The 13,888-nt window shown below is 46.1% G+C and overlaps 2 protein-coding genes across 3 annotated transcripts in view; one reads left to right on the top strand and one right to left on the bottom strand.

Moving 5' to 3' along the window:
• Window positions 1-9,568, top strand: part of CS (citrate synthase) — a 28,811-nt gene extending 19,243 nt beyond the window's left edge. For both annotated transcript variants that reach the window (XM_077913386.1, XM_077913385.1), the window contains exons 7-11: window positions 5,761-5,960; window positions 6,918-7,047; window positions 7,153-7,254; window positions 7,455-7,664; window positions 7,979-9,568. In XM_077913386.1, coding sequence (XP_077769512.1) covers window positions 5,761-5,960; window positions 6,918-7,047; window positions 7,153-7,254; window positions 7,455-7,664; window positions 7,979-8,149 — 813 coding nt within the window. In that variant the 3' untranslated portion in view covers window positions 8,150-9,568. The remainder of the gene's footprint in view (window positions 1-5,760; window positions 5,961-6,917; window positions 7,048-7,152; window positions 7,255-7,454; window positions 7,665-7,978) is intronic.
• Window positions 9,569-10,307: 739 nt separating this feature from the next.
• Window positions 10,308-13,410, bottom strand: COQ10A (coenzyme Q10A). The gene is made up of 5 exons (XM_077913389.1): window positions 13,265-13,410; window positions 12,691-12,837; window positions 11,722-11,914; window positions 11,375-11,476; window positions 10,308-11,113 (listed from the first exon to the last, which is right to left on the bottom strand). The coding sequence occupies exons 1-5, from the start codon at window positions 13,408-13,410 to the stop codon at window positions 10,946-10,948; spliced, it is 756 nt and encodes a 251-aa protein (XP_077769515.1). The 3' UTR covers window positions 10,308-10,945.
• Window positions 13,411-13,888: the final 478 nt, after the last annotated feature.

Below are 13,888 nucleotides of genomic sequence, written 5' to 3'. Positions count from 1 at the left end.
TTTAAGACTTGTCTCTTCCGGACGCCTGGGTGGCTCAGCAATTGACTGTTTGCCTTTGGCTCAGGGTGTGATCCCAGCGTCCTGAGATTGAGTCCCACATTGTGCTCTCTACGTGGAGCCTACTTCTCCCTCTGACTGTGTCTCTGCCTCTCTCTCTCTCTCTCTCTCTCTGTCTCATGAATAAATAAATAAATAAAATCTTTAAAAAACAAAACAAAACCCTTGTCTTTTAGAAATTGACCACTCGGATCTGCCTGTTACTACTTACAGTGCTATTGTCTTGACTGTCACGACAGGAGGAGAAAATAGCTTTTTCATGCTTTATAATAGACCTATAAGATATTTCCCAGGGATCCAAGCATGCTTCATTGTTTCATACTGTCCTTTATTGAATCATTAAAATGAATCTTGTTTCAGTGTAATCATTGATTGACTGTTCTGCCATTATCTTTTCGTGAGATGTCATCTGAGTGCAGTTGTCTTGAAGTAAACATGTTATGTTCCAGGACTTTGCCAATCTTTTGGAGAGTATTTAAAAGTGGTACTGATGTATTTGTCAGCCTTAGAGGATGTGTGTCTGATAAGTTCACACTGCACCAATATTAGCACCAGTAACTGCTTTAGTTTAGTAGAGCTTCGTGCTCTTTTGCTGTTACATCTTGTGTCTCTTTCAAAGGTCAGACACAATATTTCTTTTTTTTTTTTTTTTTTTTAAAGATTTTATTTGTTTATTCATGAGAGACATAGAGAGAGGCAGAGACACAGGCAGAGGGAGAAGCAGGCTCCATGTGGGGAGCCTGACGTGGACTCGTTCCTGGGTCTCCAGGATCATGCCCTGGGCTGAAGGCGGCACTAAACCGCTGAGTCACCCGAGTTGCCCCTCTCTGTGTCTTCTTTTTTTTTTTTTTTTTCTCTGTGTCTTCTTAATAATGATTGAAAGCGAACTACCTGGCCACGACTCACGATGATGATTATGGTCAGCTTTACAATCCTTATAATCCGGGATCCCTGGGTGGCGCAGCGGTTTGGCGCCTGCCTTTGGCCCAGGGCGCGATCCTGGAGACCCGGGATCGAATCCCACGTCGGGCTCCCGGTGCATGGAGCCTGCTTCTCCCTCTGCCTGTGTGTCTCTGTCTCTCTCTCTCTCTCACTATCATAAATAAATAAAAATTAAAAAAAAAAAAAACCTTTACAATCCTTATAATCCTTATTCCAGATAGTTGTGATGTTGGCCTGTCTTAATTGCCTTTTTTTTTCTCCCGCAAGGCTGTATCAATGAAGAGTGTTTTGGTACAAATAGCTAAATAGCATCTCAGTCTTAACTTATTAAAAAAAGAAATAGGGGGATGCCTGAGTGGCTCGGTGGTGGAGCATCTGCCATTGGCTCAGGTCTTTTTTTTTTTAAAGATTTTTTTTTTTTAATTTTTATTTATTTATGATAGTCACAGAGAGAGAGAGAGAGGCAGAGACATAGGCAGAGGGAGAAGCAGGCTCCATGCACCAGGAGCCCGACGTGGGATTCGATCCCGGGTCTCCAGGATTGCGCCCTGGGCCAAAGGCAGGCGCCAAACCGCTGCGCCACCCAGGGATCCCTGGCTCAGGTCTTGATCCCGGCCTGGGATTGAGTTCCTCCCTGCGGGGAGCCTACTTCTCCCTCTGCCTGTTTCGCTGTCTCTCTCTCCGCGTCTCTCATGAATAAATAAATAAAATCTTAAAAAGAAAAAAAAGAGATAACAAGAGTTTTCTGTCAGTTTTGATTTTGATCTCTTCTTGACTATACAGCATTGACCACTACAAAAACAGCTTAAGGATCCCATGTTGTCATACTTGGTCTGATACATGTTGGTTTATAAACTTCATTCTCAGTAGTAGAAATGAACACAATCTCCTTTATGTGGTTTCTTTTTGATGTGGCCAATCATTACTTTCCAAATAGTTTTGCAAGTTAGTATATACTCCACAGATAACAATTTGTCTAGCCCAGGATCCTGTTCTTCTTGGCATTATGCTAATTAATCCAAGTCTCTTAGGACTACATATACTTGATGCAGGCTTCTGGAAGTAACCTACTTCCTTGGAGGATATAAATCTGTAAGGAGGTGTGTGTGGTTAGAGTATGATTATCACAAAAGTAATCTCCTGGGATCCCTGGGTGGCGCAGCGGTTTAGCGCCTGCCTTTGGCCCAGGGCGCGATCCTGGAGACCCGGGATCGAATCCCACATCAGGCTCCCCGTGCATGGAGCCTGCTTCTCCCTCTGCCTATGTCTCTGCCTCTCTCTCTCTCTCTCTCTTTCTCTCTCTCTGTGACTATCATAAATTTAAAAAAATAAAAAAATGTTAAAAAAAAAAGTAATCTCCTGAGAACTTGCAAGTGTTAGCTGAATATTTCTTGCTTCGAGTAGCTTTTTAATTTTTATATTCTTATTGAATCCAGTGACATTGACAAAATTCACAAAATATTTGATACTTGCATAACTTGTGACTTCATAGGGATTAACTCATTTTGGCTAGTTATTAATAGGTTTTGTTCTTTGTTTGAACAGAACTACTGAAACCTCCTGACTTCTTGCAGGAGCAGTTAGCTATTTAACTTGTGTATTGGGATCCCTGGGGTGGCTCAGAGGTTTAGCACCTGCCTTGCGCCCAGGACGTGATCCTGGAGTCCCGGGGTCGAGTCCCACATCGGGCTCCTTGCATGGGGTCTGCGTCTCCCTCTGCCTATGTCTCTGCCTCTCTCTCTCTCTCTTTCTGTGTGTCTCTCATGAATAAATAAATGAAATTTAAAAAAATAACTTGTGTATTAGCACTACATAATAATATCAACCAGCAAGTGTTTATTCCATGCTTTCTATATACCTGGAACTATGGATGAAAGCAGATTTATTTATTTATTTATTCATTCATTCATTCATGAGAAATAGAGAGAGGCAGGGACATAGGCAGAGGGAGAAGCGCCTGATGTGGGACCTGATCCCAGGACCCCAGGATCACACCCTGAACCCAAGGCAGGCACTAAACCACCAAGCCACCCTGGCGTCCCAAAAGCAGATTTTTTTAAAGTTATTTCAAAAAAGAAAACAATGCCAAAACTCTATCTTGTCCCTGAGGAACTTAAAATCCCTTTGAGAAGATAAAATTGAGACCGAAGAGTTGAGCAAGCTAATATCCCCAAAAGAGACAGCTAAATTATATTTTCCTCTTTTTTTTTTTAAGATTTTATTTTTAAGTAATCTCTTACACCCAACATGGGGCTTGAATTTACAACCCTAAGATCAAGAGTTATGCCCTATCAACTTACTTCTCTTTTTTTGTTTGTTTTTTAGATTTTATTTATTTATTCATGAGAGGCACACAGAGAGAGAGAGGCAGAGACACAGGCAGAGGGAGAAGCAGGCTCCATGCAGGGAGCCCGACGTGGGACTCGATTCTGGGTCTCCAGGATCAGACCCTGGGCTGAAGGTGGCGCTAAACCGCTGAGCCACCCGGGCTGCCCCTTCTTTTTCTGTTTCTATTAGTAAATAAACAGCACTATTTATTAGGTAGTCTTTTTTTTTTTCTTTAAGGTTTATTTTTATTTATTTTTGTAAAGATACGCTTTTTATTTTTAAAGATTTTATTTCTTTATTCATGAGAGACCCACACAGAGAGAGAAAGAGAGGCAGAGACACAAGGCAGAGGGAGTAGCAGGCTCCATGCAGGGAGCCCGACACAGGACTGGATCCCGGGTCTCCAGGATCACGCCCTGGGCTGAAGGCAGCACTAAACCGCTGAGCCACCGGGGCTGCCCTTTTTTAAGGTTTAAATTCCAGTTAACATACAGTATAATACTAGTTTCAGGTTACAGTATAGTGGTTCAATACTTGCATACATCACTGGGTGGTCATTTGGGTAGTCTTGCTAAAAAAAAAAAAAATTGAATCTGAAACTACTCAAGCCTTTAGATCTCTCAGTTTGTAGAAAATACAGTAGACAGAGGAATAGGAACAGGTTAAGTGACATCACAGGTATATAACCAGCAAAATCTAAACTGGGAAATTCTCCAGAACGAGTGATCCGATTTTACACAAATAAATTGCAAAGTAGTTCCAAAAAAAAAAAAAAAAAAACACAAGAGGGAACCCAACATTGATCAAAAGAGACTTAAGGCAGCCCAAAGTATCTCTCATAAATAAATAAATAAATAAATAAATAAATAAATAAAATCTTTTAAAAAAAATAAAGTAAAATTAAAAAAAAAAGTTTAAAGATGTGAGATGATTGTAGTGTGGGCTATTTTCAGTAGATATTTAGTAATATTGAGGATTTGTTCATTTTTTTCCCTATAGGCTAATGGCTTTATGATTTTTTTCACAGCCTTTATCTTTAGAGTTATATGCTTATATATTTACATGTTGGAATATATGATATTTGGAATTCGCTCAAAATAATTTGGGAGGGGGAAGGCGAAAGTAAGGGTATAGATGAAACAAGATTGTCCATGAGTTAAAAATTGTTTAAGCTACATGATGCATATTAGCTGAGTGGGTAACTTGGGTAACTTTGGGCAAGTTACTTGACCTAACCAAGCTTCCAAACTTTTTCATTTATAAAATGAGGGATAGGGATCCCTGGGTGGCGCAGCGGTTTAGCGCCTGTCTTTGGCCCAGGGCGCGATCCTGGAGACCTGGGATCGAATCCCACATCGGGCTCCCGGTGCATGGAGCCTGCTTCTCCCTCTGCCTATGTCTCTGCCCCTCTCTCTCTCTCTGTGTGACTATCATAAATAAATAAAAATTTTAAAAAAAATAAAAAAAATAAAATGAGGGATATATTACCTTACAGGGCTATTGTGAGAAAAGAAAAAAATGCAAATAACATATCACAGTTCCTGTTATATAATAGTGCTTACAAAACAGAAGTCTTTGTTATTAACTAACAGTTGAGTGCCACTGTTTGACCCTTGGTATATATGGTGAATTTTCTTTAAAAGATGAAACATAGGGCAGCCCCGGTGGTGCAGCGGTTTCGCACCGCCTGCAGCCCGGGGTTTGATCCTGGGGACCCTGGATTGAGTCCCACATCAGGCTCCCTGCATGGAGCTTGCTTCTCCCTCTGCCTGTGCCTCTGTCTCTCTCTGTGTCTCTATGAATAAATAAATAATCATCAAAAAAAGAAAAGAAAAGAAAGATGAAACATAGACTTGATTCTTAAAACCTAGTGTCTTAGCGCATTAAGTCATGTAGTGGGAAGGATCATGATTAAACATAAAAGTGGGCGTGCTAAAAAAAAAAAAAAGAAAAAAAAAAGTGGGCGTGCTGAGTGGCTCAGTTAGTTAAGTGTCCAACTCTTGATTTTGGCTTAGGTCATGATCTCTCAGAGTCATGGGATCGAGCCCCACATGGTCAGGCTCCATGCTCAGTAGGGAGTCTTTTGGAGATTCTCCGTTTCTCCCTCAACCCTCTCAAAAATAAATAAACCTTTCTTTTTTTTTTTAATCTGACTTTGGCATTTAACTGAATGCTCTGAACTTGTTTCCTCACCTGTAAAATGGAGGTTACTATGTCACAAGATATACATGAGATATTATGTGTGAATCATTTAGTGCAGAGCCTGGGTCATAAAAATTGTTCAGTTAAATAGTTATTGTTACCCTCCATATATAATCACTGAGCATGAAACCATTAACCAAATGCCCAATCCATGGAGTACAAAGAGCATCCTTGCTTAATTCTTTTTTATTGATAATCCTTTTGTTTCCCCCCCTCTATTTTCCTCAACAGTTGATTTATGAAGATTGTATGGATCTGATCGCAAAGCTACCTTGTGTTGCAGCAAAGATTTACCGGAATCTCTACCGAGAGGGCAGCAGTATTGGGGCCATTGACTCTAAGCTGGACTGGTCCCACAATTTTACCAACATGTTAGGCTATACTGATGCTCAGTTCACTGAGCTCATGCGCTTGTACCTCACCATCCACAGGTAAGCTAGACCTAGCAACCATAGCTACCAGGGATTGATAGATTTTTTTTTTTTTTTTTGAAGATTTTATTTATTTATGAGAGAGAGAGGCAGAAACACAGGCAGAGGGAGAAGCAGGCTCCATGCAAGGAGCCCAACATGGGACTCAATCCCGGGCCTCCAGGATCACGCCCTGGGCCGAAGGCGGTGCTAAACCGCTGAGCCGCCCAGGCTGCCCTGGATTGATAGAAATTTTTAAGAAAAGTCCCTTCAGGAATCCCTGGGTGGCGCAGTGGTTTAGCGCCTGCCTTTGGCCCAGGGCGCGATCCTGGAGACCCGGGATCGGATCCCACGTCGGGCTCCCGGTGCATGGAGCCTGCTTCTCCCTCTGCCTGTGTCTCTGCCTCTCTCTCTCTCTCTCTGTGTGACTATCATAAATAAATAAAAATTAAAAATTAAAAAAAAAAAAAGAAAAGCTCCTTCACATTCTCATCTTCTGGGAACAGGTGGTAGGCAGCAGGGAGGTGGAAACATGGCATAAGGGATCACACAAGGCAAGAAAGGAGTCTAGTAAAGGAAATCCAGAGGTGTAGGGAGATTACCATAACCACTTTTAAGAACAAAGTAATGCTTCTAAGCAGCTGGGGGAAAGTTGTCACAGTAGATGGTCTTTCAGCTTTCTAGGAGCTCCCTCTTCTGGCCATTGCTATTAAAGCTGGAGTGAGAGTCCAGAAACTTGTCACACAGGCGTCATCAACCAATGACCTCTCCAGCCCTGTGGATTAGTGAATAGAGGCTGGTAATGAGTTTGGGACATCTCTTACAAAAGCTTCTGTATCATTGGCTGCTATAGGCTGGTATGAGCCCATAACTAGGCTAGCATGTGATGAGAGAAGAGCAAGGTCTGTATTTCTATAGTCTGCCCCTTTTTCCTCCTCTTTCTCTTGGCCTTGATTCTCCTTTCTTACTTCCTCGCAGTGACCATGAGGGAGGCAATGTAAGTGCCCATACCAGCCACCTGGTGGGCAGTGCCCTTTCAGACCCCTACCTGTCCTTTGCGGCAGCCATGAACGGGCTAGCAGGGCCCCTGCATGGTTTGGCAAATCAGGTAAGACTTCCTTTTCCTTTTCTGCTCCGTGCTTGTCTTCTGATCTTGGCATTCTCTCTTGGCATATGTGTTGACACTGTCTTATTCCCCAAACCTAACCCATAGGAAGTACTTGTTTGGCTCACACAACTACAGAAAGAAGTTGGCAAAGATGTGTCAGATGAGAAGTTACGAGACTACATATGGAACACACTGAACTCAGGACGGGTAAGCAGAGATGCTTAGCAACTAGGAAAGAAACCAAGACCCAAGTTGCATGATTTGGAAGAATTAGGGAGAATAGAATGAAAGAGGTCACTAAGTTAGAGAAGACCCCCCTCCCCCATATTTGTCTATCCTAAAGAATTTAGAAAAGACAAGAACATCTACTTGAGAATACAACTGGCTTTTTTACCCTTTCTTCGCAGGTTGTCCCAGGCTATGGCCATGCAGTACTAAGGAAGACTGACCCACGATATACCTGTCAGCGAGAGTTTGCTCTGAAACACCTGCCTCATGACTCCATGTTTAAGCTGGTTGCTCAGCTGTACAAGATTGTGCCCAATGTCCTGTTAGAGCAGGGCAAGGCCAAGAACCCTTGGCCCAATGTAGATGCTCACAGTGGCGTGCTGCTCCAGGTGAGCCTTCCTGTCCCTGCTTTCCCTTTAATTTGTGCCAACCCCTAATGTTCTCTGCCATGCAGAAAGTCAACCTCGTAGTCAGAGCAAAGACTCATACCTTCTTCCTTACCCCTTTGATAAAGTTGCCTATGGCAGAGGGCAGGTGCAGGCAGGAGGAAAAGGGTGCTCTCTTTTCAGAATCCCAATTATTGTATTATTCCTAGTTTCATTTCTATTTAAGGCTGACTTGGTTAAGGTTTGTGTCACCCTGAATTTGTGCGTGCCATTACCTCAGGGCCTTTAACAGAACTTTTCTCTCTTTTATCTTACAGTACTACGGCATGACAGAGATGAATTACTACACAGTCCTGTTTGGGGTATCACGAGCACTGGGTGTACTGGCACAGCTCATCTGGAGCCGAGCCCTCGGCTTCCCACTAGAGAGGCCCAAGTCCATGAGCACAGATGGTCTGATGAAGTTTGTGGACTCTAAGTCAGGGTAAAACTGAAGACTGGGGGAGACTAACTACCAGAAAGTGAGGGAGCTTTAAAAAAAAAAAAAGTATAATTTTGATTTGTTTCAGGGGGCTTTTTAAGACTTAAGATTAAATTGTATCTGAGGCACTGATAATAAGTTGGAGGTTAAAATATAAATTAAGACTTTAAGAGATAAAAAGTAACTTCTTCCTCCCCAACCAGTTCCTTTCTCTTGCCTGGTGAGTTGCCCATCAACTGTAGGGTGACCAGGACTAATGCATGTGGTATGGGTTAGGTTTGGGCCCCCCACCATCTCTAGAGTGAGAATCTGGCTCTCCTTTCCATGGGTTAAAGCTGGTTGCAGAGAATCTGCAGTCACTTCAGAGCTTTCGGTTCTGTTCTCTCCAGCCCTCCGTAGGCCAGCAAATCAGGACTCCGCCTTTTTTGTTTCCATAGGAATCATGTTGGATTATCAGCTCTATCAAGCCCCATCACCCTCTCCCATGCACACAGACACTTCCTAGCAAGACCTGTTGGTTAGTTGGACATCTTTGGCATTTTTTTTTATGCTATCAAGTGACCATAAAGGCCATTAACATTTTGTGACTGGCACCCAGTGTTGTTGGTTTTTTTTTTTAATTATCCCATGAAAATTAAGATCTGAAGTGTTCCATTCCCCACTACTTTGTTCCCTCCTTCCAGATTTTCTGTACCTGCTGCACTTCAAGCTGAGGGTACTCTGGACCTACCCTTCTTGGTCCTTACTAGAGACCTCTTTCAGCAGGTTATATATGCCACTATCTAAGTAAGTAGTAGTCTTTCCCAGTCATTTGGCTTTATGAATGCTTAACATGATCTAAGTTTTCACTTCTGCGGAACACAAGCCACTACCCTCTGACCTTTTTTCTCCCCTTTATTTTAATATGCTATAGGCCACTGAATAAGGACTTGGGAATGTCCAGAATGGTATCTTCAGAGTCTGGTTCCAGGGATATAGGTACTACTTTCTGAGCAGGGAAATTATTTAAGATTGGACGTGGTTTCCTTTGACTATCAGGTTCTGGGGCTAAGAACATTAAAAATAGTAGGCCTCCCTTCTCTTTTCCTGCTACAAGGAAATATCCCTTTATTTATCAAGGTCCTTATCCAGTCCCTTCCCCAAGAGCTTACAGTACAGTGCTTATTTCTTAGAAGCCCCATTTGCACAGGTTTTCAGTGACTCAGAATGCTCTACTGCCTTTTCTTTAAGAAAGGATTGAAATACACTCCTACTGTGCCCCCTTCCTCCCTTGCAAACTCCTGCCTGTGTTTGTGTGGATCCCTAATCCCTAGAGCCACGCTGAGATGGACACATTGTCTGTAAACCCCTGGGTAACTGTCAAGTCATGATCCAGACTTCAGGTTGTTCTGTATAAAATGCAAAATAAATGTTTTTATTAACAATGCTTGAGCCTGCTATTAAATAAGGCCTGGAAGAATTTCTGTTATAAAATAAGGAATATGGCTAGCAAGATCCTGGACTAAGTGGGTTCTAAGTTGTCTTGTGCGCACCTTTATCTTTAGTTGGGTCTGACATTCATTTACACGAATAAGACAGGATCCCTGTGAAATTTCCAAAGGAGAGTTCTGTCTCCTGTCTCCCCTCAAGGTTATAAGTCCTTATCGTTCAGCGCCCCCATCCTGCTTAATTTTGTCATAAGATAGCACACTCAAGGACCTTAGCTGAGACCTCACACCTGCTTCTGTGGCTAATCCAAGGAAGCTGGTCCAGCCCACTGGGTGAAAGGAACAAACCATACCAAGGGCAAACAGAGGAGGACCGCTAGCTCTGGACCTGAGCCACTAGAGGGCTCTGGTGCTGTGTGGAATGCGTGTTCCTTGCAGTCTCTTAAAGGTCTTCAGAATAAGAGGTGGTCCTGAGGCCATGGGCTATATGGTAGATCTGAGGCCAGATTATTCTGTCCTGAGACTCCTGCTGCAACTGACCTTCTGAAAAAGTCTATAAATAGGCAAGGGAGTGGGTACTAGGTCCTGGCTTGTAGAATGTGCTACTATAGTTAGCAGGGACACTATGTCCAAGAGGCCTTCTTGCATCTTTACTCCCCTAAGGAAGCCATGACTTTCTTCTGCTCTGCTATATCCACATTGTTCCCCCGAAGAAACAGTATAAAAATGCCAAATTCACACTGTCACAATTAATTTATTGAAATTTATAAAAACTCAGCCAAGTGGAAGAAAAAGGTACAACCCAAGAGTACAATTCTCTTCAGTGCTTTTATTCTCCTTGCCCCTGTGGCACTGATGTTGACAGCCCCTTGCTCTCCACTAACCAGGCAGCATGGAAATATTCTTAAAGTGAGTTCATATAGATTTCAAGCTGGGGCCAGATCTAGCATTTTCTGAGACATCTCAGGCAGGCAGGTTATTGACTACCCAATACCTCTCTGTCAGAGGAAAAAGTTCAGTTTATTCAATCTCTGGAAAAGTTGCAATGTTCCCCTGGTCAGACACTAAGGCATCTTGACAGGGTCCAAAGACAACCAACAGTCGTGATTATAATTCCCCGTGAGAAGGCTGCAGACATCAGACATATGAGGCTCTCAAGATGAGCCTGACCATTTCCTAGGCACGTCTTCTTTCCATAACCTCCTGCTTTTCTGCCCCAGCATTTCCAGCCAGCTTATAACCCAATTTCTGGGGAATTGAGAGGGAGAATATCATTATGAACACAGACTCTTCTGTTACATTGGAGCAGAAGTCAAGTGAAATAAATAAGAGAATTGGGTTGGGAGGGAGAGGAGAGGCCAGGGAACAATCCTGCCTCAAGTCTGGTGCACCTCATGGAACATCAGTTCACGGGGGATGGCTGTTTCTGGACCAAACTTGGTGGCTGCCCGACGTTCGAAGGCAGCGACATTCTGTTTGACAACCTCATCGAAAAACATGGTGGCCAGCTGGGAGTGCAGTAGAGAACGAAATTCAAAGGAAATCTGGGAATGGGTAAGAGAAACTATTCAAGACCTTGGTGGATAGTCCTTTCTTCCCTTACCCACTCCAGTTCCTTAGATCCCCTCAAAAGCCCTTACTTAGGACTGAGCACAGAGTAAAGTTTGATGTAAGCTCAGACTTCTGGAAAGTGTCATTGACTTGGGCAATACCAAGTCCTAGCTATACTTAATAACTGTCACAGTACCTCTGCCCAGCCTTCACAATCCAGTTGTTGCTCTATGCTCCACAGCCTCCTGACTCACCGAAAAGTCCACAGTGCAAGTTCGAGGATAGGCAGGAATACCAGGGCTGAATCGCCAAATGGTCTCTAAGTGGTTGAAGAGCTTGCCATCAGTGCAAACAGCCTAGAAGAGGGCAGTTAGTCAAATAATATTACAATGGAATGAAACCTTTAATAAGTACTTTAAGAAACCTATAATGAGTGCAAGAGTGTATAAGAAAGAACTGAAAAATGTCTTCCTTTCCTTCTAATGTTTTATTAGGGAGGTATTGATAAAATCAGTACAAGGAAGGCCAAAATAACCCTTCAGTGTAAAAAAATGCTAAAAAATACAAAAACTTCGCTGATTAATCCCTCCCAGTGCCTCACCTTGACCATGTGAGGTTTGACCATGGAAACAGCAGACGTATAACGTTCCACTATAGGTGGAAAGCCAACCTCTAACTGGGCCTTCAGGTGACCTTTGCGGCTAGATACCACCAAGGACTTCTTACACCAAGGCACAAACTCACGATACTCCTGGACATTGGACACCACTTCGAACATCTCCTGCATTGAGTACCTAGGGGAAGGAGTCACAGAGAGATTATGTTTTGCAGTTCACAGAATGCTTTTGCATTTATTATCTATTTTTTTATGATTTTATTTATTCATGAGACACAGGCAGAGGGAGAAGCAGGCTCCATGCAGGGAGCCCGATGTGGGACTCGATCCGGGGTCTCCAGGATCATGCCCTGGGTTGAAGGAGGCAATAAACAGTTGAGCCACTTGGGCTGCCCAGCATTTATTATCTATTTTGATCCTAAGCAGGACCATCTAGGGGGAACAGAGGCTACCAATTTCATTGGTGATCACAAGAACTCAGATCCTAGCTCTACAACTTTCTAACAATGTAGCCCTAGGTAAAATTACCTGTGCCTCCGTTTTTCTCATCTATAAATCAGACTTAGTACTTGATTCATAGGTTTGTTGACAGGATCAAAAGAAAAACTACGTAAAACACTTAAGTAGCCTAACTACTAGCCGTAGCAAGTGCTCAGTTAGTATTTTTATTTTGCCCACGAATACGTGTAAAAGGTCAGCAGAGGGACAATACCCTGTCGTCTTATACTGTCCAAATATAATGTTTCGTTTAATTGACGGGTAGAGCAACGAGGAAGGGGAAAATTAAGGTTGGAAGGCTAGCAGGGAAGGATAAAGGATCAGTAATAATAGCTAGGGAGAGGGATGGCCGGGGAGGAAGCTAGCCCACCACTGCCACCTTGCATCCTAGCCTGGAGTTAGTCATTTGGAGACGAAGGGAAGGGGTAAGGATGCTGGAGGGGGGAGGATGCTCACCCCATGATCCTACGCTCGGAGTAAGCCTTTCGCTTGTTGGTGAAGGGGGCTGCAAAGCCCATGAAGGAACGAGAGGGAGGTAAGCCAACCTCAGCCACCAAGACCCGGGCAGCGCGGGGCAAGAAAAGGCTGCAGAGCGTCAGAAATCTAAGGACAAGAGGAAAGGAGAGAGGAAGTCATGACTTTGTGTCCCTCAGGCATTCCTGGGGGAGCGGGGCGCATCCCAGGCAGGGCGTCCAGACAAGCTTTCCCCAGCACCTGCTGCGGCCTGCCGGGCGCCGCGGCGCGGCAGTCACGAGTGCGAAAGGTCGAGGGCGGCCGAGGACAGTGCTGGGGGGGGCGGGCAAAAGTGGGGTGCATCCTCTGAGCGGGGGCCGCGTCGCGGCTAAGAGCTAGGACTCGGGGGCCGCGGCCTCGGGGCCCGCCAGCGGCAAGCAGCGGTTGGGCGCCCCCCGGGGCTGGAAGGCGAGCGCCCCGGGAGACCCCGGGGAGGCCGCGCCCCGCCCCCGCCCCCGCCCCCGCCGCCCCGGGCGACCCCTCGCCGCCCGCGCGGGCGCTCGCGCCTCCCCCTCACCTCATTGGCCGCGGCGGCCGCGGCGGCCGCGGCGGGCCCGGGGGCGGGGCCGGGCGGAGCGCGAAGCCGCAGCAGCGCTGGGCCGCCGCGCGCGTCCCTCCGGGGAGCCGGCGCGCGCCCGCCGAGGCCATGCGCCCCGAGGCCATGCGCCCCTCGCCCGGTCGGCGGCGGCGCCCGCGGGCCCCCTCGCTGCGGAGGAGCGGCGGCCGGCGGCGGGCTCGGCGCGAGGCGGCGGCGCCCCGGGCCGCGGCTGCTGTCGCCCTGCTCCCGCCTGGGCGGGCGAGGAGCCTGGAACTGAGGCCGCGCCCGCTGCGCCCGCTGCTCCCGCTGCTCCCGCCGCGCCCGCAGCTCCCGGCGCCCCCACGTCACGCCGTCGCCATGGCGCGGGCCGGGGGCCGGGGGCGGGGGGCCGGCGCGGCCTCTCGGGAGATGTAGTCTCACGCGTCGGGCGGGAAAGGGCGCGGGGGAGTGAGAAGCCGCGGGGACGCGAGGGCCCAGCCGCCTGGCAGAGGCGGAAGGGGAGGCACCGAGGCGGCTCCGCGGGCGGCGGCGGGTCCGCACGCGCCCCGGTTCGCAGCTGCCCGCGCCGCTGCCTCCGGGCTGGCACCCGGCGCTGTGCTGCAC

The sequence above is a fragment of the Canis aureus genome, chromosome 11, assembly GCF_053574225.1.
Source record: "Canis aureus isolate CA01 chromosome 11, VMU_Caureus_v.1.0, whole genome shotgun sequence".
Lineage (NCBI taxonomy): Eukaryota > Metazoa > Chordata > Mammalia > Carnivora > Canidae > Canis > Canis aureus.
This window is presented reverse-complemented; position numbering and strand designations above follow the sequence as displayed.